The sequence below is a fragment of the Quercus suber genome, unplaced genomic scaffold, assembly GCF_002906115.3.
Source record: "Quercus suber isolate HL8 unplaced genomic scaffold, Cork oak 2.0 scaffold_512, whole genome shotgun sequence".
Taxonomy (NCBI): domain Eukaryota; kingdom Viridiplantae; phylum Streptophyta; class Magnoliopsida; order Fagales; family Fagaceae; genus Quercus; species Quercus suber.
In genome coordinates, this window is record NW_027069961.1 from 174,478 (window position 1) to 200,181 (window position 25,704).

General features: G+C 35.8%; 2 protein-coding genes and 1 non-coding gene across 3 annotated transcripts; all 3 read left to right on the top strand.

Moving 5' to 3' along the window:
* Positions 1-442: 442 nt before the first annotated feature.
* On the top strand, positions 443-13,813 carry LOC112003064 (polyadenylate-binding protein 2). Its single transcript, XM_024035234.1, has 6 exons — positions 443-845; positions 963-1,065; positions 8,800-8,870; positions 12,278-12,469; positions 12,552-12,673; positions 13,417-13,813. The coding sequence occupies exons 1-6, from the start codon at positions 687-689 to the stop codon at positions 13,460-13,462; spliced, it is 693 nt and encodes a 230-aa protein (XP_023891002.1). The 5' UTR covers positions 443-686; the 3' UTR covers positions 13,463-13,813.
* Positions 13,814-17,436: 3,623 nt separating this feature from the next.
* On the top strand, positions 17,437-20,079 carry LOC112019849 (polyadenylate-binding protein 1). Its single transcript, XM_024052391.2, is given in 4 exon segments — positions 17,437-17,517; positions 18,488-18,679; positions 18,762-18,883; positions 19,662-20,079. Coding segments are annotated over 4 exon segments (441 nt in total). The 3' UTR covers positions 19,708-20,079.
* A 1,690-nt stretch (positions 20,080-21,769) lies between these two features.
* LOC112019857 (uncharacterized) lies at positions 21,770-23,927 on the top strand. The gene is made up of 3 exons (XR_010625018.1): positions 21,770-21,994; positions 22,415-22,512; positions 23,816-23,927. It is a non-coding gene; the product is annotated as an uncharacterized LOC112019857 (transcript).
* Positions 23,928-25,704: the final 1,777 nt, after the last annotated feature.

Genomic DNA, 25,704 nt, shown 5'->3' on the forward strand with positions numbered 1-25,704 from the left:
GATTTGATAGAATAGTTAGGTGTTCAACTAGCTTTAAAACCCTAAAAAAAAAAAATCCAAGAACTAGAGTAATTGGAAACAAAAAGAATCCAAATATACCCCTAAGAGCATATGCATCAACTTGTGCAAAAAAATTATCTATTTTAACATAAAAACTTACATTTTATTTTTATTTTTTACACAATCACTTTTCAAAATAGTCACCTTAAATTATTTATTTTACACAAATTTACATGAATTGATGTAAATGATTCCTCCACTAATAACTTTATGCGTGAGACAGGAGATTCCACACACAAAAAAAATTGTTGGATATTTAAAGAACGGTGATAGACTAGCTCTAAAACCCTAAAAACACAATCCAAGAACTAGAGCGTAATTGGAGAAAATAAGAGCCCAAAAATACCCCTAACGGTTCATAAAAATAACAAACAAACTTGAGCTTTCTTTCTTTCAAGCCTTTTCTCCCCCAAAAACCAAATCTCCAATATCTCTCTCTCTCTCTCACTTTCCATCGACCGCCCGATCCCAAATCCCCCGAAAACACATATAAACCAAACAAAGACAAAACGCTACTCTTAAACCAGCAACAGCCCCTCTCTCTCTCTCTCTTACACACACACACACACACACACACACTAAAATACTATACACCCACCCAGAGACTGAGAGATAGAGAAAGAGAGATGGAGCACGAGCAAGATCCAGAAGAGCACGAGCACGAGCACGAAGTGTACGGTGGCGAAATCCCCGACGAGGGCGAGATGGACGCTGACGTCGACATGTCCGCCGGTGGTGATTACGAACTTCAGGAACAAGAAGATGGTCCTGACCCTAACTCCAAGGTCGGTCCCCCCTTCTTCTTCTTCTTTTACTTCACTACTACCACACACACTCTTTCTCTCTTTCTACTTTCTTTTTTTTTTTTTAATTTGATTTTTTTTTTTTTTTTTAATGTATAGGACTTGGAGGACATGAAGAAGAGGCTGAAAGAGATCGAAGAAGAAGCCGGTGCTCTTCGCGAAATGCAGGCCAAAGTCGAGAAAGAGATGGGTGCCGTTCAAGGTCTCTCCCTCTCTCTAGATTTGTATTCATTGTAATATTAGTTTCTTATATGAGTGTTCATTCAATAATTTATGATTTGAGTGATTTAATGTAATCCTGCTGTTATCTAGTTTTAATTGAAATTAGTATGCCCTGCCTTTTTTGATTGAACTATAATTAATGTTGGTTGTCGTTTTTGTCAAGAAAAGGTGAGTAAAGGAAATAAATTGAAATCCTTTTTAGGCAAAAAGGGTATGGAATAGAATTTTAGAGAAGATGGGTAGCTGTTATGGGGAGATAAGATAACTCTTTTGAAGAGTACACTTTCGAGCTTATCTATGTACTATCTCTCTTTGTTTACCATCCCCACTTGTGTGGCAAATGTGGTAGAGAGATTATAGAGGAAATTATTGTGGGGTGGTTTGGGGGATGAGTTGGAATTTCATTTGATTTGGTGTGATTGAGTTTGCTTTCCTATTGCTAATGGAGGGTTGGGTGTAGGGAAGATAGGAACCTTCAATCAAGCCTTGTTGCGGGAAATGGTTTTGGTGCTTTGGGACAGAACATACACATTTGTGAAGACGAGTAAGAGCTACAAAGTAGACTCATGGTTATAGCCTACTGAAAAACACTAAGGTGGGATGGGACAAACTTCTACATTGTGTGTACTTTGATGTAGGAGATGGTAACCAAGTACAGTTTTGGCACTCATGACATCTGGTGCAAGGATCATCCTTTGAAGGTGTTGTTTCTAGACTTTTATGCATGCTCCATAGCTAGAGATGCATCAGTTTATTCTGCATTGGTTAGTCAAATAGATGGGGAGTTGTGGTGTTGGAATGTCAGATTTTGTAGACTTTAATGATTAGGAGTTGGAAATCTTCTTTACTGAAATATCACAAGGAGAGAGGATTGTAATAGAATTAGTTGGAGACTAAAAGGGAGTGGTGAATTTGATGTTTGCTCTTTTATGCTGCTTTATGGGGTACCTGTGCAGTTTCTTTCCCGTGAAAGAGTATTTGGTGTATTAAGGCTTCAAGGGAGGGTCTCCTTTGTAGGGACAACAACTTGGGGAAAGATCCTTACATTTGACAATCTCATTATTTGAGGTTTTTCCTAAATAGGATGGTGTTGTATTTGTCAGTGCAGCAGGGAGACGGTGGATTGTTTTACTGTTACACTACACTAAACTAGCCACCACCATTTACACAAAACCCAGCCACCACCATAAACAAAAAACCCACCACCACCATTAAACAAAAAACACAGCCACCACTAGTAACACAAAAATCCAGCCACTACCATAAACAAAAAACCCAGCCATCACAAGAAACAAAAAACCCACCACCAACATTAAACAAAAAACTCAGCCACCACCATAAACAAAAAACCCATCACCACCATTAAACAAAAAACCCAGCCACCACCATTAATACAAAAACCCAGCCACTACCATAAACAAAAAACCCAGCCAATGGAGTTTTGCTTTTAGATCTTTTGAGGTTTAGTTAGTGTTACTAAAAAGGTGTTGCCGTGTTGATCTTTTATTTGGTTGGAAGAACTGGGTTGGAAAACATTCATAGGATATTTGAAATTTAGTCTCTTTATGTTTGATGTGAACATTGTGGAGGGAAAAAAATCGTTGTACTTTTGAGGATGTAGATAGTTTGGTGACTCAATTGCAGCATTGTTTATTAGATCTTTGTTTGATTGGTCTCGTGCATGGGGTTTTACCAATTGTAATTCCATTGCCAATTTTAAGAGTTGCTACACTTCCATATACAATAACTTATTCTTTGTAATTCTTTACACTTCTTTGTGTCCATTGTATATGAACTTGAAGAAGTCCTTTTATAATAAAATATCTTTTACTTGTTAAAAAAAAAAGAAATAAACTTTTATATGTATTTTAAGGATTGAAACATATGCTAAGATTTACTTTAGCGGATTCTTTACACATGCAACTAGTTAGTCTTGAACCTGTGTCTCACCCTCCACTTTGCCCTTACAAGGGGAGGAGGTGCCATTTGAGCAGAGCTCCTTGGCTTACTTACTGGTTTTATAGGAGAAACAAGCATGGGAGAATATCATGTAAAAGTCTATGTACATGGACAATTAATGTTAATTAGGTTGTCACATTTCTAATTCTTCCTTTTATTTTTGGGAGGGGGATAAATAAGATTTAATGCAAAGCAAAGAGGGTCATTATGCAAAGCACCACTAGTGCTGACTTTGACATCCAACAAACAAAAGCTAAGGCACCTACAAGCTAAATGTGCCAAATTAAAACCACCCGTCTTACAAGTAATAAGTAGCTATTTTGTACACCCATTACTGACACTATAGTTATAGAAACTCCCCACTTTTCATATATAGCCCTTTTACATCTAGAGTCTTTGATGCATGAACTCAAAAGTTAAGATTATTGTTTTGTGAAGGAAGATGGGGGAGGTTATACATCGGAGATTGGGAGGGCTGGTGGAAGTGCTTCAAAGGAGAGAGGGTGTGGGAATTATGAAAACTAGAGGCATGAATTGTCTGTGAGTTTTTTTTTTTTGATAAGTAACGTAAGAATATTATTAATAATAGAAAAAGTGTCAAACCGAGTACATTGGGGATGTACTATGGGGGCGCAAATCATGAAACAAAAGTACAACAGTCAAGAAAAATAGAAAAAGAAGAACAAGAAAAATGAGAAAAGACCACACTCCAATCAAAGAGAGTGTGCAAGAAAAAAGACTTAAGCTCTAGCAAAGAACGTTCACAATCCTCAAAGCTTCTAGCATTCCTTTCTCGCCAAATGCACCAAATCAAGCATTGAGGCACTAATCTCCAAACATCAATGTGACGATGTCGTGCAAAATTTCCTTGCCAAGCCTCAAACAACTCAAGAACATGATGAGGCATAACCCATTGGATACCAAACAAGCAGAAAACCAAAGACCACAACTCCCAAGCTACGGGGCAATGAAGTAGAAGATGATCTACCGACTCCCCACATCTCTTACACATATAGCACCAGTCAAGCACTATCACACGTCTTTTACGAAGGTTGTCTGTTGTTAAGATCTTACCTAAGGAAGCAGACCAAGGAAAGAAAACCACCCTAGGAGGAACCCTCGATTGCCATATCATTTTCCATGGGAAAGAAACAGGAGTAGGAGGGTAAAAGGAGCTATAATATCCTTTAACCTCAAAACCTCTGTTCCTTGCAGGCTTCCAACAAACCTTATCTGGGCCAAAACCCCGTACTATCAAAGAATAGACCAACCCCATAAACCGATCAAAGGCTTCTTCCCAATCTTGAGGTGGATGACGAAATTGCACATTCCAATGAAATCTCCCAGCAGACCAACCCATAACTTCAGCCACCGAGGAATCCTTTGACCTACTAAGACAATAAAGCTCTGGAAAAGCCTCTTGGAGAGTACAATCCCCACACCACAAATGCTTCCAAAATTTCACTCTAGTACCATCCCCCACATCATATACAAGGAGTTTAGAGAAGTTCAACCAGCCACTTCTAATGTATTTCCACAAGCTAACCCCATGAGGACTTGTCACCTTTTTCGTACACCAACCACCCCAAATATTCTCATATTTTGCCTCTATAACCCTCCTCCATAAAGCATTAGTCTCCATGCCATACCTCCACAACCATTTTCCTAGCAAGACAGAATTAAAGCTTCCCAAACGTCTTATACCCAACCCCCCAACTTACATCGGCTTACAAACCTTGGCCCATTTAACTAGATATATTTTAGGTTCACCACCAATCCCATTCCATAGGAAATCTCTCTGTAATTTCTCCATACGCTTAGCCACCTTACCCGGTAAAGGAAAAAGGGAAAGGAAGTATGTAGGTAAAGGCGAGAGTGAGCTTTTAATGAGTGTCACTTTACCCCCTTTAGATAAATATAGTCTCTTCCAACCTGCTAATCTCCTCTCCATTCCCTCTAGGATAGGATTCCAAACAGTTAAATCCTTAAACTTAGCACCTAGTGGAAGGCCCAAATATTTCAAAGGCAGAGACGACTGCCCACACCCCAACAGACCCACCAAAGCCTCCAAATTTTGCACCCCACCAACGGGTACCAACTCAAATTTCCCCAAATTAATACGAAGCCCTGACACTCCCTCAAATCTAGCAAGAATCGCCTTCAAGTTAGCAATTTGAGAAGGATCAGCATCACAAAAAATCAGAGTGTCATTTGCAAATAAAAGGTGAGACACCATCACTGATGGGCCAGATGTACTACCCACAGAAAAGCCTGAAAATTGCCCAGCAGAGGCAGCCACATCCAACAAACGACTTAATGCTTCCATCACAATATCAAACAACAGAGGAGATAATGGCTATGAAGCACGGGTGCATTTCGGGACTCGGGTGCAGGTGCGGGACTCGGCAATTTTTGAAAAAGTAGGGTGTGGGTGCGGCGGGACTCGGCGATTAAAATATTATTAAAAATATTTTTATTTATATTTTCTATATATTTTTACTATTAAAATATTCATAAAAAACACATTGTTATGCCTTGATTCACAAAACAAAGAAAGAAGAAGGCAAGAAACACATTACTATGCCTCTGAGGTCAGAATTTCGGCTGTTCCGGCGAGTTTCAAGGCCGATATCGGCCTGTTTCGGCCGTTTCCGGCATATTTCGGCCGTATCGGTCGCCGGCCGATACGATCCGATACGGCCGATATGGACCGATTCTGGCCGAATCGAGCCTCGTTGGCGCAAATCCAAGAAAAAAAAAAAAAATAGACGCGGCACCGACTCGTGGTCAACCGCGTCGGACGCCGCGTCCCACGTCAGGCTGCATCGGACTTAGGTGCGGCACCCTCCCAGCCGCGTCCGTGCTTTCAAGAATAATGGGTCTCCTTGCCGAAGCCCCCTAGAACTTCCAAAGAAATCAGTTGGACTACCATTAATTAGAATGGAAAACTTTACAATTGAAATGCAATACCTTATCCATTTTCTCCATTTCTCTGAGAAACCACAACGCTGAAGCATATATGTTAAGAAATCCCAGCTCACATGATCATACGCCTTTTCCACATTCAATTTACACAACACACCTGGAACTCCTGACTTCAATCTACTATCAATACATTCAGAAGCAATCAAAATGGAGTCCAAAATTTGTCTGCCCTTCACAAAGGCATTTTGTGAATCCGAAATAAGCCCATGCACCACCCTATGAAGCCGATTAGCCAACACCTTAGAGATAATCTTATAAATCCCACCAACTAAGCTAATAGGCCGAAAGTCCTTTACCTCCACTGCATCCACTTTCTTGGGAATAAGGGCAAGGAACGAAGCATTAAGACTCTTCTCAAACACCGCCTGAGTATGAAAATTGTGGAATACCGCCATAATTTGATTAATGGTTTAAGGATGGTTTGATGAATTAATAGGCGGCAATTAGCCAGAAATAACTTTGTGGATTTAGGGGTTTAAATGATGTAAGAGAAGGGCTATGGATTTGGGGCTCAAACAAGATAAGGAAATATCAATTCTGGATGCTGTGAAAATTAACAAAGCCCAAATTTTGTAGTCTCAGGTACTAGGATTGCTTGTTTGATGGGCCTGGCGAACTATGGGTTTACTTGATTTATGTAATTTTTGTATTTGATTTGTATACCCCTGTATACTCCCTACGTACTTGGGTCTCTTATTTTATATCAATAAATCTTTATTATATAACAAAAATAGGGTTATTTTGTCTAGCCATCCAAGGGCTATATTGTTCCTGATGTTGCCGATCAATTGGTTGACAACGTTTAATCTTACCCTCTTTTTCTTTTACAGAATTTCTAGACATCCCATATAATACTTTTATTCTATTTTAAGCATTTTTCTTGTATACCTTTAGGGTACTTGGCTCTGTTTTTTTTAATTAAATTTAAAGAAAAAAAAGAAAAGAGGATCCTGCTTTACAGAATTCAGGACACGGGCAACATCTCTATATGAACTTGATGAATTTGGAAGTTTATGCTAGACGAGATAAACATGAGCATTCCTAGCCAACCTCACATGGGCAACATCTCTATATGAACTTGATGAATTTGGAAGTTTATGCTACAAGAGATAAACATGAGCATTCCTAGCCAACCTCGCAACCAAATCAGTACATCTATTACTCTGCAAGATAATTTTTGGCCCATGCGAATCAATTGACTTACCTCAAATCTGCTTACATTTTTATTACATGCTTGAAATTGTGCATTTGAAAATTAAATGATCTCAGGTTTCAATAACAGCTTTGCAGAAGATACTATGAGAGTGTCCTTTAAAATCCCCATTCAATCTGTTTGTCTTTCATGGTAATCTCTTCTGAATAGCTAACAAGGAAGTAAAGCTGTGTCAAGAATAGCTCCTAGAATCCATGCCAGAAGAAACCCAATCAACCTGGTCTAATCTGCTCCTAGCAGCTTCCAAAGTCTATAAAGTAAATTTGGATCTATATTACGAATGGATCCAAACTATAGTTTAATCAGTTCTGGAGAAGTTTGAAACTATATCATAGTAAACAGACAAATTTCTAAAGTTGATGAGTTCGTGTACCCTCAACTTTTTCTTTTGGTTTATTTGATTGTGTACAGCTTTTTAAGCCTCATTTTTCAGGGTACAACCATACTTTAACCAACTTTCAGCTAATAAGCAATCAGCAAGAAGCTGCATCCAAATGTACCACCACAAAAAAGTTTGCTTACCATTAGCATTTGTGTTTTGAGAAAGGCCTTGAAAGTTTTCTAAGGTTAAGGGTCTTCTAACTAAAGAGACTGAATTATGCTTGAAATCTTCTAACTAAGAGGCTTACAACTGTTGTCGTGTGCTAGTAATTGGAGACACTCCCAAGTTTCTCACTCAGAGTTCCCCTTGCTCATACCACAAGACCTAAATAATCTGGCACTAAAATGTGTTTTGTTTATCCCTAAATACAACACTGAATTTTTTATTAGCTTTTTACCTTGGATCTTGTGAAATTGCTCCTGCACATCTGTTTTAAATGGTCCAAAGGTTTTAATATTCATCAAAAGGCAAGTCTAATTTATAAACTTGGGAAGGCCATTAGAAATACTAAGAGCCAAGAACACAAATGATGCTAAAATGACTTGAACTTGAAATTTCATCCTAATTTGCTAATATATAAGTGATTGTGGTTTTGTTTCCCTTTTCTAGCTATATATTAGGACCATAATAATGTATCTTTCATGGGTATTTAGAATATAAATTAGCCTTTTGCTTCTGCCTGGGACATTCAATATACTTGTAATGTCTAGATCAGTTCATTCTCGTTTATATTTGAAGCTTATTTCTAATGAATCAGTGGTTTGGCAAGTCTGGTGCATGAGATCTATACAAGAGAAGCACCAAGATAAAGGAGGAAAAACCTATATATTCTAGCCGCTGAATTCAGCTGAGCTAAGAAATTAATCAGAGAAGTAAAAGTAGAGAACCAATTACAGTATCTAATCGAAAAGCAATCTTAAGAACATGATTGCTAGGTCTTTTTATAGAAACCTATGAATTGATCTACATTCTTATTGATTTTCATAGAATCATGCAATAGGCCATTGGATTAAAAATCATTTTGAACCATAGATGGCATGTATGATTGTTGTTTTTCTGCACATTTCCTCTTGTTGTCTTGTGCTGGAAGAAACTTTCTTACAATATTGACTCTTTAAGTAAGCATATTTGTAATATTGAGTTAATTAATATGTTCATTTTTAATATGTATGAAGATTCATCCGGTTCTTCTGCAACTCAGGCTGAAAAGGAGGAGGTGGATGCACGGTCCATTTATGTTGGCAATGTGAGATTTTAACAATCCCTTTCTTGCCTCATTTTAATTCCAATGCTTCCCAATTATATTCTAAACAAATTTCAATATTATATGCTATATATCTTTTCTCCATTTATAATTTATTTGACATATTTATGTAGAGAATCTTTTGTACCAAGACAAATCAATTTGAATGGTAACTGATTGGATTTTTTCTTTTGGTGCTGCTACCAAGTTGAAAGAAGGAATTTTCCATTGAGAATATAATATATTGTTAACTTAGTAAGCATAGATACCAATATACTAGATTGGTTTAGAAAATGGTGCTTATCTGTCATTTGATTTTTCACTTGATATATTCTATTTTAAATTTCAGTAACCAGGTTATCTTTTGTGGGTATATCTCAAGTTTTCATTTCTCAAGACCTTATATGAATGGATGTCATCAACGGCTCACTTTTACTCCTTTTAGTCTATTGGACTTAATGATTAATGTCTAGCTAAATTCCTTTGTATTTTCCTTTTTGTATTTTGGCTCCTTCTTTGTACCCTTCACATACAATGGGATTGTGCCGCTTTTGTATTTTTGAATGAATTTTACTTACTTTTTAAGAATAAATAAATCACTGTTTAAGGGTATTTGATATTTATGTTGATCCATTAGTCAAGGGAATTTGAGAAGGAAGAGATCATTGCAGCCCTACGGGAGGCTAAGGGTGATAAGGCTCCCGGTCCAGATGGCTTTACTATGGCTTTCTTTCAAAAATGGCGGTGTGTCCTTGAGAAGGAGATCTTGGCTTTTTTTGCGGACTTCCACAAAGAATGTATCTTTGAAAAATCTCTCAATGCCACCTTTTTGTGTTTGATACCCAAGAAGCTTAGTGCAGTCAATATTAGAGATTTTTGCCCTATCAGCCTTGTGGGTAGTTTGTACAAGCTACTTTCCAAGGTCTTGGCAATAGACTCTGTTGTGTTTTGGATAAACTTATTTCCAACTCCCAGAATTCTTTTGTTGGGGGAAGACAGATTCTTGACTCTGTTATTATTGCAAATGAATGCTTGGACAGTAGATTGAAGAGTAGTATTCCGAGTGTAATTATTAAATTGGATATTGAGAAGGCTTATGATCATGTGAGTTGGAGTGCCTTATTTTACCTTATGGAGAGAGGATGGGTTTTGGGGAGAAGTGGGGGAGATGGATGAAAATGTGTATTTCTACTACATGCTTTTCAGTGCTTATTAATGGGTCTCTAGCTGGCTTTTTTGGCAGCTCCCGTGGTCTTCACCAAGGGGATCCTTTATCTCCACCCCTATTCTTATTGGAAATGGAGGTGTTGAGTAAGTTGTTGAAAAGGATGGAAGATGGAGGCTTTCTTAGTAGATTCCAAGCAAGTCCCAATACAAGTGGAGGTTTGCATATCTCTCACCTTTTGTTTGCTGATGATACTATTCTTTTTTGTGAGGCATCCAAGGAACAATTATTACATATTCGTATGGTTCTAATTTTCTTTGAAGCTATCACAGGATTGAAAGTAAATGTTGGTAAGAGTGAGATTACGCCGGTTGGTGAGGTTGGGAATTTGGATGCCTTAGCCTGTATTTTATGTTGTAAGGTTGGCTGTTTACCCATGTCTTACTTGGGCATGCCTTTGGGAGCACATTATAAGGATTCCTCAATATGAAACCCTATCATTGAATGGATGGAAAGGAAGCTCGCAGGTTGGAAGCAGTTATATTTATCAAAAGGGAGTAGACTTACTTTATTGAAGAGTACCTTATCAAGCCTTCCTACTTATTATTTATCTTTGTTCACTATTCCACAACATGTGGTGGACAGATTAGAGAGGATTCAGAGGAATTTCCTTTGGGGAAAATCTAATGATGTTTTTGAATTCTCACTTGTTGCTTGGGAGAAAGTTGTGTGGCCAGTGGAGGCAGGTGGCTTGGGAATCCGGAAGATTGGGCTGTTTAATCAAGCTTTGCTTGGGAAGTGGCTTTGGCGATTTGGGAATGAGGTCACACATTTATGGAGGCAGGTTATAGCTTCCAAATATGGGGAGGCAAATGGGGGATGGTGTACTAGAGTTGTTAGAGGGACGCATGGATGTGGTATGTGGAAGAACATTAGGAAGGGGGCTGATAGCTTCTTTGGTCATGTGTTGTATGCGGCGGGTGAGGATTTTTGTATTAGATTCTGGTATGACCCTTGGAGTAGCTCTACTGCCTTGAAAGATTTATATCTGGCAATATTTGCTATTGCTGTGGATAAGGCAGCTATGATTTCTGATATGTTTGAGTTTGCATCGGATGGGGTGGTAGAAGCTAGAACTTACGCTTCCGTCATGCTTTTCAAGATTGGGAGATAGGGATCTTTTCTGATTTTTTTGCACATATCTCATCTAAGTTACCTAGAGGGGGTGACAATACCATGACATGGCATTTGAATCGTAGTGGTGACTTTGATGTGCACTCTTTCTATTTTTCATTGCTAGCAGCCCCGTTGGTGCCTTTTCCTTGGAAGAGCATTTGGTGTGTTAAGGTACCTAAAAGGGTGGCTTTCTTTTTATGGACAGCTGCTAGGGGTGGGATTCTTACTATCGACAACCTCGTTAAGAAGTTACCTCTTGTCAATTGGTGTTTCCTTTGTCGATGTGATGAGGAAACTATGGATCATTTACTGATCCATTGTAAGTATGCTCATACCTTGTGGAGTGAAGTCCTTCGTTTGTTTGGGGTTCAGTGGGTGATGCCAAAAAATGTTGTTTCTCTTCACTTTGCATGGTGGAATTGGTTGGGGAGTCGCACTTTGAAGGTGTGGAATATGATCCCAACGTGTCTTATGTGGTTAATTTGGAAGGAGCGGAATGCCCGTACCTTTGAGGAAACTGAGAGAACTGTTGACTGTGTGAAGTCTTTGCTACTTCAGACTTTGTTTGACTGGTCTCGTATTTGGGGGTTTACGCATTGTCATTCCTTGTTTGAATTTCTTAATTCCTTTTGTATTTCTTTTTGATTAGTTTGTATTCTTTTTAGTGCAGTGAGTTTACTATCGTAAATTCATTGTACTTTTATTTTCAATAAAGTTTATTACCTATAAAAAAAAAAAAGTAGTTTAAGTTATTACTACATGCATAAAATACTCTTCTCTCATAATGAACCCCCTTCATTTTCTCAAAGTTATTAGCTATGCTCTGGACCCTGTCAAATGAAAGTACATACATTTGTATGTTTGAAAAAACCAAATGTTAGCACTTGGTTGACACATGCATACTTTATATGGTGCATGTTTAATTTGTTTAGGGTTGCTTTGAACTTCAATTATTATTTTAAGAATAGTTACAGTGACTTTCATTTTGCAATGCTTCATTTGTATAATGCTCTTGGAAAATTATGAGACTTGGAGTGCACATTAATTTTGGTCTTCTATTATCAATCAGGTTGACTATGCTTGTACGCCTGAAGAAGTCCAGCAGCACTTTCAATCTTGTGGAACAGTGAACAGGGTGACTATTTTGACTGACAAGTTTGGGCAACCAAAAGGATTTGCATATGTTGAATTTGTTGAAATTGATGCTGTTCAGAATGCTCTCCTGTTAAATGAGTCTGAGTTGCATGGTCGTCAATTGAAGGTCTTTCAATCTTCTTTTGTGCTATTGATTACTTCATGAATTTACTTTTTTGATCATAGGTGGAGGTTTTGGTTTTGTATAGGTCTCTGCTAAGCGAACAAACGTTCCTGGAATGAAACAGTATCGGGGAAGGCGACCTAACCCATATTTAGGTTTTCGACCACGGAGGCCCTTCGTGCCTGTCTATACTCCATACGGTTATGGGTAAGCACTAGAATTTTACTGAGTTTGGTTGTGAGGAAGGATAGAAAAGAAATTAACATGGGAATTGAACTTTTTCACTGAAATTAAATGGAGTGTCTACTAACTTTGCTATCTTTTGGCTTCCAGTTTGTTAAAGTTTTAAATACGTTGTAGTGTACATATGATTTATTAAATTTCAGATGAATTATTTTTTTCTCAGCTCATTTCATTTGTGAGGGAAAAAGAATCCGCCTTTGGTTAGCAGAATCAATTTGTTGCTAGAATAGTAGTTCTGACTAATGTGGTTCATATTGCGAGTTATGGTCCATGTGGCAAAGAGAGAGAGAGAGAGAGAGAGAGAGTCCATGCTAAAAAGAATGCATGTAGGAATATGGTCGTGCAAATCTCTTTATGGCTGTTTTATCGGTGTCTGTACCTTCTTTTTAATCTATTTTTTTGGTACATGGTTTTAGGCTGTCATCTTTTCCGTTATCAATCTAGGTTTTCTTTGCTTCCTAGACACAGAATCTGCCTGTTTCATAACAAAAGCCACCTTCATATATAATATACAATTCAACGGCCAGCTCAAATTTCAAATTTACCATTGAGACCATTCATATGTAACTTGTTCATTTATTTGTACTTTTGTCATTGCCTCATTGGAGTGGCTAGCTTAGCCAATACTTGACTTCCACTCATGATTTTCATCTGCACCAAAATTTCATGTTGCTCAATGTGATTTATTCATTTGTCCTTATGTGCAGAAGGGTTCCGAGGTTTAGAAGACCTATGCGGTACAGGCCATACTAATGCTAAATCTTACTTTACTGGTGGCCAAAATTATGAGAAAAACCATTACTATACGTTGTATAATGGTTATTATTGGTTAATGTGATCTTCCTCCCTGAATTTGAGCAAGTAGTATTATTATGTTTATCATATTGTACAATTACCTGCTTTGGAGGGGATAAAAAGAGGCAAAGATTTTAAATATTTATTGTAGTGAAGAATTTTTAGGCCTCTATAAGTTCTGCTAGATTTGTAATTTTCAGTTCAGTTTGGATGAGCTCAGACATTGAAGAATTCAAGTTCACCAAAAATTTGACTTGAATGACGTACTCTAGTTGTGAATTATGGAAATTAATTTTGCAAAATTTATTATGGTAGGCATGTTCATCAAAAGGAAGAGCTATCTTGTTATTGAATATGGTATGAGGTTGTGTAACATGATCTGAACTCTGAACTGAGTTCAATTTTTCATTATTTATTGCAATCAGAGTCCAGATGTGTGGGAAAGTATCATGATATAAGTCCGTATAATAATATTTTCCGCACCTTTGACATAAAGGTCCATAGAAATGATCTATGGATGTGGTTTTGAGTTTGATTTCAGGATGTGTTTTTTGTCTGCAACCCCAGAGGGAAAAATTGAGTGCGAGTTTTTTGATAGTAAACTCCATTACTCCTTTTAACCTAGCCATATTTAGCTCTCTTCTTATTGGAACTTGGCATGATATTCCCAAGATGGCATAAGAGATTATGGTAAAAAAAATTGAAAGATGAGCTGGGGGAACAATTTTAGTTAAGCTCGTGTATTTGTTGTAAACTAAGATTGGCAAATCATGGAAGGAAGCCTAACTGAATAGCAAATGAGACACTTTTTTAGTTTGAGAAACGAATTTGGTTTCAAATCTCTTACAATTAGAACAATTATATTGCAAATTTGATGCTATTTCTAGTTCAAAGTTTACTTTAATGTATCAAATATGTAAATCCACATTTCAGAATATTGGTCATAATGATGGAGAATATAGATTTAGTAATAACAACAAAGTTTTAGTCCCAAATATGGGCTTAACAAGGAGAGAAAAACTCATGGGCAATTCCTTAGGTGTTATGACTTAAGTTTTCCCAATTGATTCAATGTAAAACAAAAGGTGTTATCTATCATTTTGGAATTCAAGTAACAGCCTGGTTGAATTGACATCCTTCGTGGTGCTCAATTTCTAGGGTTTGAATCTCACCTTTCCACTCACCTATTATTTATCTAGCCAAAAAATAAAATGCGTTACCTTAGTAATTGAACCTAAACTCTTCCCCAAGAAAAATAAAATAGAAACCTTTATGACTTTGTCATTAGCAACCATATTTGTGGCATATTTACCTTTTTTTTTTCTTTCATTATTTATGAAAAAAATAAAATAAAACCTAGAAAATTTTGATATTTATGAACAAACGGTTCTTCCAATGATCAAGTTAGTCTAACCCCATTTTAGTAACTCTATTAAGAATGTTTCTTTTTTTTTTAAACACCTTTTTTTTTTTTTTGTCTTAAGCTATGTTTGGATCCTCCATTCACAGAATGTTTTCTAAAAAAATATATTATGACATAATATACGTTTGGTATCATACTAAAAATTTAATGAAATTGTGTTTGGTTATGAATGGTTGTTGAATTCAATTTTTTAACTGTCTACCTTTGCTTGAATGTTATACTTAGCTTAACTAATGCTACATTTTCAATAACATTAGATAGGAAAAGTTGAGAAAGAGAGGAGATAGTATATTTCAATAACCCAATGTCAAAGTGAGATAGAAGAGAACACTCGAGGATGTAACTTAGTAGTAAAAAGCTCTTATTATCCATCACACCTGCGAGTTTAGGAGTTGTAGATTCGAGTAGTAACAAGTCTCACTATTGTTCAAGTGATTCCACACCATGCATGGCAAGGTTTAAGTAGGCGGAGGCAGTGACCACACACATGAGCTTCTTTTTTTATTATTAAATTTTATAATTAAAAAAAATAAAAAGATAAAATATATATATATATATATATTTTAAAAAAAAAAAAGGAGAGATGAGATTTAATGATTGTAATGGAATATTAAGGAATTAACAGTTTAAGGTTCTTTTTTCAGGCCAACGACTATATATAAAGATCCAGATGATGGAAGGCAGCGGTTTTTGCTTGAATTAGAATTTGTCCAATTTCTAGCTAATCCCAAGTTTCTCACTCAGAGTTTCCCTTGCCCATACAGCAAGATCTAAATAATCTGGTCCCTAAAATGTGTGTCGTTTATCCCTAAATACAACACTGAATTTTGTTTTGCTTTTTACCTTGGATCTTGTGAAATTGCTCCTGCACATCCATTTTAAATGGTCCAAAATTTTTAATATTCAACAAAAGGCAAGTCTAATTTATAAACTTGGGAAGGCCATTAGAAATACTAAGAGCCAAGAACACAAATGATTCTAAAATTACTTGAACTTGAAATTTCATCCTAATTTGCTAATATATAAGTGATTGTGGTTTTGTTTCCCTTTTCTAGCTATATATTAGGACCATAATATTGTATCTTTCACCTATGAAGCACGGGTGTGTTTCGGGACTCGGGTGCGGGTGCGGGTGCGGGACTCGGCAATTTTTGAAAAAGTAGGGTGCGGGTGCGGCGGGACTCGGCAATTAAAAAATTATTAAAAATATTTTATTTATATTTTCTATATATTTTTACTATTAAAATATTCATAAAAAACACATTGTTATTCCTTGATTCACAAAACAAAGAAAGAAGAAGGCAAGAAACACATTACTATGCCTCTGAAGTCAGAATTTTGGCTGTTTCGGCGAGTTTTAAGGCCGATATCGGCCTGTTTCGGCCGTTTCCGGCTTATTTCGGCCGTATCGGTCGTCGGCCGATACGATCTGATACGGTCGATATGGACTGATTCTGGCCGAATCGAAGCCGATTCTGGCCGAATCGAGCCTCGTCGGCGCGAATTGAGCCTCGTTGGCGCAAATCTGAGAAAAAAAAAAAAAAAATCAGACGCGGCACCGTCTCGCGGTCAACCGCGTCGGACGCCGCGTCCCGCGTCAGGCCGCGTCGGACTCGGGGGACTCGGGTGCGGCACCCTCCCAGCCGCGTTCATGCTTTCTAGTCTTTCACTGGTATTTAAAATATAAGTTAGCCTTTTGCTTCTGCCTGGGACATTCAATATACTTGTAATGTCTAGATCAGTTCATTCTCATTTATATTTGAAGCTTATTTCTAATGAGTCAATGGGGAAAAGAAACTGAATTTATCATCCTTGTTAGCAGTCATGGGTTGGGCAAGTATGAATTTCTAATTAATAATTTCAGACTTTCGTGTCTAAGATGTATTATATAATCTATAAGGAATCATAGCCTGGTGGTAATGGTATCCTTTGTGGTGCCCCATGTCTGTGGTTCACAAACCGCATCTCCCCCTCCCACACTGCCTACCTATATATATATATAAAAAAACTATATACTCTATAATTGCTACATTTTTTCTTGATAAGGTAGAAATTCATTAGTAAGTGCAAAAGGGTGGAGAGAGAGAGAAGGGGGGGGGGGGGTGCAAGTCTGGTGCATGACATCTATACAAGGGAAACGCCAAGATAAAGGAGGAAAAACCTATATATATATTCTAGCCTCTGAATTCAGTCGATCTAAGAAATTAATCAGAGAAGTAAAAGTAGAGAACCAATTACAGCATCTAATCAAAAAGCAATCTTAAGAACATAATTGCTAGGTCTTTTCATAGAAACCTATGAATTGATCTACGTTCTTATTGATTTTCATAGAATCATGCAATAGGCCATTGGATTAAAAATCATTTTGAACCATAGATGGCATGTATGATTGTTGTTTTCTGCACATTTCCTCTTGTTGTCTTGTGCTGGATGTAAATTTCCTTACAATATTGACTCTTTAAGTAAGTATATTTGAAATATTTAGTTGATTAATATCTTCATTTTCAATATGTATGAAGATTCATCCGGTTCTTCTGCAACTCAGGCTGAAAAGGAGGAGGTGGATGCACAGTCCATTTATGTTGTCAATGTGAGATTTTAACAATCCCTTTCTTGCCTATTTTAATTCCAATGCTTCCAAATTGTATTCTAAACAAATTTCAATATTTATATGCTATATATCTTTTCTCCATTTATTTGACATATTTATATAGAGTATCTTTTGTACAAGGACATATCAATTTGAATGGTAACTGATTGGATTTTTTCTTTTGGTGCTGCTACCAAGTTGAAAGAAGGAATTTTCCATTGAGAATATAATATAGTGTTAACTTAGTAAGCATAGATACCAACGTAGTAGATTGGTTTAGAAAATGGTGCTTATCTGTCATTTGTTTTTTCACTTGACTTGACATATTCTATTTTAAATTTCAGTAACCAGGTTATCTTTTGTGGGTATATCTCAAGTTTTCATTTCTCAAGACCTTATATGAATGGATGTCATCAGCAGCTCACTTTTACTCCTTTTAGTCTATTGGACTTAATGATAATGTCTAGCTTAATTCCTTTGTATATTTTCCTTTTTCTTTGTTTTGGCTACTTCTTTGTACCCTTCACATACAATGGGATTGTGCCTCTCTTGTATTTTTGAATGAATTTTACTTACTATTTAAGAATAAATAAATCACTGTTTAAGGGTATATTGATATTTATGTTGATCCATTAATCAAGTAGTTTAAGTTATTACTACATGCATAAAATACTCTTCTCTCATAATGAACCCCCTTCATTTTCTCAAAGTTATTAGCTATGCTCTGGACCCTCTCAAGTGAAATTACACACATTTGTATATTTGAAGAAACTAAATGTTAGCACTTGGTTGACACATGCATACTTTATATGGTGCATGTTTAATTTGTTTAGGGTTGCTTTGGACTTCAATTACTATTTTAAGAATAGTTACAGTGACTTTCATTTCATGATGCTTCATTTGTATAATGCTCTTAGAAAATTATGAGACTTGAAGTGCACATTAATTTTGGTCTTCTATTATCAATCAGGTTGACTATGCTTGTACGCCTGAAGAAGTCCAGCAGCACTTTCAATCTTGTGGAACAGTGAACAGAGTGACTATTTTGACTGACAAGTGTGGGCAACCAAAAGGATTTGCATATGTTGAATTTGTTGAAATTGATGCTGTTCAGAATGCTCTCCTGTTAAATGAGTCTGAGTTGCATGGTTGTCAATTGAAGGTCTTTCAGTCTTCTTTTGTGCTATTGATTACTTCATGAATATACTTTTTTGATCATAGTTGGAGGTTTTGGTTTTGTATAGGTCTCTGCTAAGCGAACAAACGTTCCTGGAATGAAACAGTATCGGGGAAGGCGACCTAACCCATATTTAGGTTTTCGACCCTGGAGGCCCTTAGTGCCTGTCTATACTCCATAAGGTTATGGGTAAGCACTCGAATTTTACTGAGTTTGGTTGTGAGGAAGGATAGAAAAGAAATTAACATGGGAATTGAACTTTTTCACTGAAATTAAATGGAGTGTCTACTAACTTTGCTATCTTTGGCTTCCAGTTTGTTAAAGTTTTAAATACATTGTAGTGTACATATGAATTATTAAATTTCAGATGAATATTATTTTTTTGCCCAGTTCATTTCATTTGTGAGGGAAAAAAATCCTCCTTTGGTTAGCAGAATCAATTTGTTGCTAGAATAGTAGTTCTTACTAATGTGGGTTATATTGCGAGTTATGGTCCATGTGGCAAAGAGAGAGGGAGAGGGAGAGGGAGAGAGAGAGAGAGAGAGAGTCCATGCTAACAAGAATGCGTGTAGGAATATGGTGATGCAAATCTCTTTATGGCTGTTTTATCGGTGTCTGTACCTTCTTCATTTTTTTTTTTTTTTTTTTTGGGTACATGGTTTTAGGCTGTCATCTTTTCCATTATCAATCTAGGCACTCTTTGCTTCCTAGACACCAAACCTTCCTGTTTCATGACAAATTTACCAGCCACCTTTATAGTTTATACATAATATACAATTCAACAGCCAGCTCAAATTGCAAATTTACAATTGAGACCATTCATATAACTTGTTCATTTATTTGTACTTTTGTCATTGCCTCATTGGAGTGGCTAGCTTAGCCCATACTTGACTTCCACTCATGATTTTCATCTGCACCAAAATTTCATGTTGCTCAATGTGATTTATTCATTTGTCCTTATGTGCAGAAGGGTTCCAAGGTTCAGAAGACCCGTGCGATACAGGCCATATTAATGCTGAATCTTACTTTACTGGTGGCCACAATTGTGAGAAAAACCATTACTATACAATGTATAATGGTTATTATTGGTTAATGTGATCTTCCTTCCTGAATTTGAGCGCGTAGTATTATTATGTTTATCATATTGTACAATTACCTGCTTTGGAGGGGATAAAAAGAGGCAAAGATTTTAAATATTTATTGTAGTGAAGAATTTTTAGGCCTCTATAAGTTCTGCTAGATTTGTAATTTTCAATTCAGTTTGAATGAGCTCAGACATTGAAGAATTCAAGTTCACCAAAAATTTGACTTAAATGATGTACTCTAGTTGTGAATTATGGAAATTAATTTTGCCAAATTTATTATGGTAGACATGTTCATCAAAAGGCAGAGCTATCTTGTTATTGAATATGGTATGAGATTGTTGTGTAACATGGTCTGAACTCTGAACTGAGTTCAATTTTTCATTATTTATTGCAATCAGAGTCCAGATGTGTGGGAAAGTATCATGATATAAGTCCATATAATAATATTTTCCGCACCTTTGACATAAATGTCCATAGAAATGATCTATGGATGTGGTTTTGAGTTTGTTGTCAGGATGTGTTTTTTGTCTGCAACCCCAGAGGGAAAAATTGAGTGTGAGTTTTTTGAGAGTAGTAAACTCCATTACTCCTTTTATCCTAGCCATATTTAGCTCTCTTCTTATTGGAACTTGGCATGATATTCCCAAGATGGCATAAGAGATTATGGTAAAAAAAAAAAATTGAAAGATGAGCTGGGGGAACAATTTTAGTTAAGCTCGTGTATTTGTTGTAAACTAAGATTGGCAAATCATGGAAGGAAGCCTAACTGAATAGCAAATGAGACACTTTTTTAGTTCTAGAAACGAATTTGGTTTCAAATCTCTGACAATTAGAACAATTATATTGCAAATTTGACGCTATTTCTAGTTCAAAATTTACTTTAATGTATCAAATATGTAAATCCACAGGTCAGAATATTGGTCATAAATCATAATGATGGAGAATATAGATTTAGTAATAACAACAAAGTTTTAGTTCCAAATATACATAGATCAATGTAAAACAAAAGGTGTTATCTATCATTTTGGGATTCAAGTAATAGCCTGGTGGAATTGACATCCTTTGTGGTGCTCAATTTCTAGGGTTTGAATCTCACCTTTCCACTCACCTATTATTTATCTAGCCAAAAAATAAATGTGTTACCTTAATAATTGAACCTAAACTCTTCCCCAAGAAAAATAAAATAGAAACCTTTATGACTTTGTCATTAGCAACTATATTTGTGGCATATTTGCCTTTTTTTTCTTTCATTATTTATGAAAAAAAATAAAACGTAGAAAATTTTGATATTTATGAACAAATGGTTCTTCCAATGATCAAGTTAGTCTAACCCCATTTTAGTAACTCTATTAAGAATGTTTTTTTTTTTTTTTTGGTCTTAGGCTATGTTTGGATCCTCCATTCACAGAATGTTTTCTAAAAAAATACATTATGACATAATATACGTTTGGTATCATACTAAAAATTTAATGAAATTGTGTTTGGTTATGAATGGTTGTTGAATTCAATTTTTTGACTATCTACCTTTGCTTGAAAGTTATACTTGGCTTAACTAATGGTACGTTTTCAATAATGTTAGATAGCAATAACCCAATGTCAAAGTGAGATAGAAGTGAATACTTGAGGGCATAACTTAGTGGTAGAAAGCTCTTGTGACCCATCACACTTGCAAGTTCAAGAGTTGTGAGTTCGAGTAGTGACAAGCCTCACTATTGTTCGAGTGATTCCACACCATACATGACAGAGTTTAAGCAGGCAGAGGCAGTGACCACACACATAAGCTTCTTTTTTTATTATTAAAATTTATAATAAAAATAATAATAATAAAGGTGAGATTTGAGAGAGAAGATAGCATGGTTACCAGGGTCTTCACCTTTTCTGGCCTTCAGTCCCCCTATCAAACAATTGGGCCAGTCCCTCCCCGGCCCAATTGGCTTAGTTGAGAGACTTGAGAGTTTGAGTTCGGACATGTAACTTAAGAAACGAGGTTATTTTTCTCTTCAGTTCACTTGAAACTCGGATGTACATTGCAAAGGTTTTCTAATATCTCTCTCTCTCTAAACTCAAGTGTTTTTAAGTAGAGATAGAATCCTTGCGATCTCTTTCTCTCCTATATATGCTTTTGTTTTTCTTATAGTGAAGGAGGGCTTCAGTTTCAATCAATGGCCTCTATTAAAGAAGAAGAAGAAGATGATGAAGCCTCTACTCCTTCCTCGTAATCATCTCGCCCTTTCTTCTTTTTCCTTTAAACAAAGCAAATAATTTTCTTTCTTTTTTCTTTTTTTCTCTTTTAAATTTTATATGAATCCCATGAATAAGTAGGGAAAAACTCAGCTAATTTAAGTCTTAATAGTTGTGTAATTAGTTTTAGTTTATTAATGGGTCTTTTTATTTTCTCAGGTACATAGCAAAAAATTATGACATTCAAAATTTTGTTGGATTTAAAAAATTAATTAATTAATTAATTTTTTTCTCAGCTAGCAAATTTATGGTCTTCTGATAGAATTCATGGGTAATAGTTAGTTTTTCCTGTTAATTATGTAAGTTAGTTTTAACTTTGTCCTAATGATCGTAATGGGATATTAAGGAATTAACAGTTTAAGGTTCTTTTCCTTTGCTGAATGACTTTTTTCAGGCCAACGACTTTATATAAAGATCCAGATGATGGGAGGCAGCGATTTTTGCTTGAATTGGAATTTGTCCAATGTCTAGCTAATCCCACCTACATCCACTGTATGTGTTCAGATTTGTCAAAAATGTTCAGTTTTCTTTCCTGTTGAGTGCCTTGTACAAATACAATGTCTGCATATTCAGCATTTTTGTACTAGAATTGTCACAGCCTGGGGTTTCACAATCTCCACCACTTAAAACCCTGCAATGCCCCGAGTCATACTCGGGTTAATGTGGGACTCAGCACCCGTCTGCAAAACATACAATCTAACCAAGGGGTATCATAAGAATACTCTCTTGATCTTTTTTTAGTTTCTCGTTATTCTGTAGAAAGGAAATGGAAATTGGAGTTTTACGACTGCTACTTTGGGAACATATTAAATGGCGGTGATTGCTGAGGCCTTGATTGGCTTGCACTCACTTCAAGCCTAGGCATTTAAAAACTGAGTGCATAAGCATTTGTTTCATGGCAAGTACATTGCATATTTAGCACTCATGTTATATATGGTAGGAATTTAAGGGGGTCTTTTAGATTCATTAGGTTGTCTAGTCCATATTTGTTTTTTTCCCCTTCAGAAAATGATATGAATTGAACCTCTGGCCCCAGCCCCACCCTTTAAGATGTCACCCATAAGTTTATTTTTGTTTTTATTCCAGATTTTTCTGAATAAACAGGATGGTTAATACTTTTGAGTATGTCTGTGTCTGAGAGAGAGAGAGAGAGAGAGAGAGAGAGAGAGAGAGGTAGAAGTTTTGGGATCTTGGGACAGATGAGGTTGCAAGTGATAGTATCATGTTGGAGTTATTGTGAATAGGAGTGATGTCATGGCAGCCTCCCCAAACAAGAGTCAAAATTTTAAAGTGTCAACTAGGGTCACAATTGTTTTTTGGATGCAAAGAATATTCACTCACACACACACACACTACACAGACAAGCACATGGTAGGTAGTGTTAGTGGTTCCTGTTGGCAATGATCACCTCTGTTAATGGTTAGATATGTTTTTCTTTTTGTTTTTCTTTAAAAATCTTTTAAGTTTCTAGAAATCTAAGCATTGAATGTTGGTGTTTCTTTTTGTCTCTTTGTGTGTGTGTTTTCTCTCTCCCTAATGCCTTGTTTTGTTTTTTGGATGCAAAGAGTATTCACACTCACAATGCGCAGACAAAGCCAGATAGTGTTAGTGGCTTAGTGCTTCATATTGGCAATGATCACCTCTGTTAATGCTTGGATATGTTTTTCTTTTTGTGTTCTTAAAAATTATTTAAGTGTGTAGAGATGTAAGCATTGAATGCTGGTGTCTCCTTTTCTATTCTCTTTGTGTGTGTGTTTTCTTTCTCCCTGATGTCTTGTCTGTTACTCTAACGCAGATTTGGCTCAAAATCGCTATTTTGAAGATGAAGCTTTTATTGGCTACCTAAAATACCTTCAATACTGGCAGCAGCCTGAGTACCTAAAATTTATAATGTGAGCTTTGCCACCTTTTTTTTTTTGGGGGGGGGGCTATATTTGAGGTTTAATTTGTTCATTTTACATAATTTACCTTTTTTTGGGGAATCAAAGAACTAACCTAATTGGCCTTAAGCGATTGTCTAACTCGCCTAAGGCAAGAATTGACACTAAGTGAATGGAAATAAGGAAATGCAAATCAACTACAGTACTCCTAAGATAAAATATAACATGTTGAAGTGTTGGTGTTGGATTGTGACTGATTTATGATCCCTTTTTCATGGGTAGATTTTATTGGTAAAAATCTAGTAATTTATAATCAATAACTACTCCACATGGCAATAGAGTAGTTTTTTAAACTTCATACAAGCTACCCCTCTCTATTTCCAAGTCCTTTGAGACATTTTGTAAGAAGATAGTTATTTTTACCATGTAACCTATACTAAAAATAAGAATTTCAGTTTTTAAACTTCTTTATAACAACTCTTTCTTAAGGTTCCCATGGAATAATTACTTACACTTGACATTATTGCTTTGTCTATACATTGCATACTTAGTAGGTTTCAGATAGCTTAATTGGTAAAATCTCTAATGGTTATATAAGAGATCTGGAGTTTAATTCCCGCTTATACCAAAAACTGGTTAGTGTCTTGGTCTGATAATAAAAAACTATTATCAGGAGTAGATGCCATAAGTTGAAACTCTCTCAAAAAAAAAAAAAAAAAACATTGCATACTTACACATGACATTAAAATAAATTTTTATTTGAATGAAATTGTCATGGTTTGCCAAGCACTTTGTAGTTTAATTAGTATTTTTTTAGTATTTTTAGTGGAGAGATCCATGGTTCAAATCTTTCCACCCGTAATATCGATATATGTATATATATATATATATATATATATATGAAAAAGAAGGGAATTGCTATGAGTTGTACACAAACTCACAGAGTCTCATTGAGAGGCTCTTTTAAGTTTTATTGATGCTTGTAAAAAAGTTTGTTAATTAAAGAAGTGAAAGACAAATGAACGATATTGAGAAGGAATATGTTAAATCTATTATAATTTTTTTTACATAAAATTTACAAAATAATATAGTAATGAATGTTATTGGTGGACTTCAACTACATAATAAATAATTTTTTAATTTTTTTTTGACATACTGATTTGTAAGATTTATGAAGTAAAATTTGTAATATCCTTAATATCACTATATAAAAAACATGTGGCCAATGAAAAACAAGTTTCTTAGTTATCATGCTAAAGAAATGAAATAAAACTTTCTTCTTAAACATGTGAGCAATAGCACTAAAAAGGTTGCCCAATTTCCTTAACATGTGGGCAATGACCCACCAATAATTCACTTTTTTTTGTTTATATATTTATGTTCGATCATCCCACAAGTTTCAAAGAAATAATGGTGGGCCATCAAGGACAAGAACCTCATTTTGTGAGTCTCTGACTTCTTTGTTGTGGCTCAACTTTATCTTACCACCGATAAATCACATTCGGCCTCCAACTTTAAAGTATTTAGCATCAAGGTTTTAAGGGGAAAGAACACTCGGAATAAATAAATTTGATGAACAATATTTCACATCAATCATCTATCTGACTTTGAATTCCCATGTCTTATTTATAGTAGGACTCATATTTACGAGGACTTAAATGCAGAATTTGAGTAGTATTCTCTAAGTACAATAAGAATATAAAAATTGGAAAAAAAAAAAAAAAGGAAATATAAAGAACTGTTAAGTATATAACAGCAATATTAATTACAGAAAGTGAACCAAATGAATTGAAGTAAAGACAGT

What these genes read in the sequence shown, in the direction of transcription:
- LOC112003064 (XM_024035234.1), top strand. Translation starts at nt 687, where the DNA reads ATGGAGCACGAGCAAGATCCAGAAGAGCACGAGCACGAGCACGAAGTG. An exon ending in GTCCTGACCCTAACTCCAAG is followed by an intron (nt 846 to 962) that starts GTCGGTCCCCCC and finishes TTTAATGTATAG; the next exon opens with GACTTGGAGGACATGAAGAA. An exon ending in AGAGATGGGTGCCGTTCAAG is followed by an intron (nt 1,066 to 8,799) that starts GTCTCTCCCTCT and finishes ATATGTATGAAG; the next exon opens with ATTCATCCGGTTCTTCTGCA.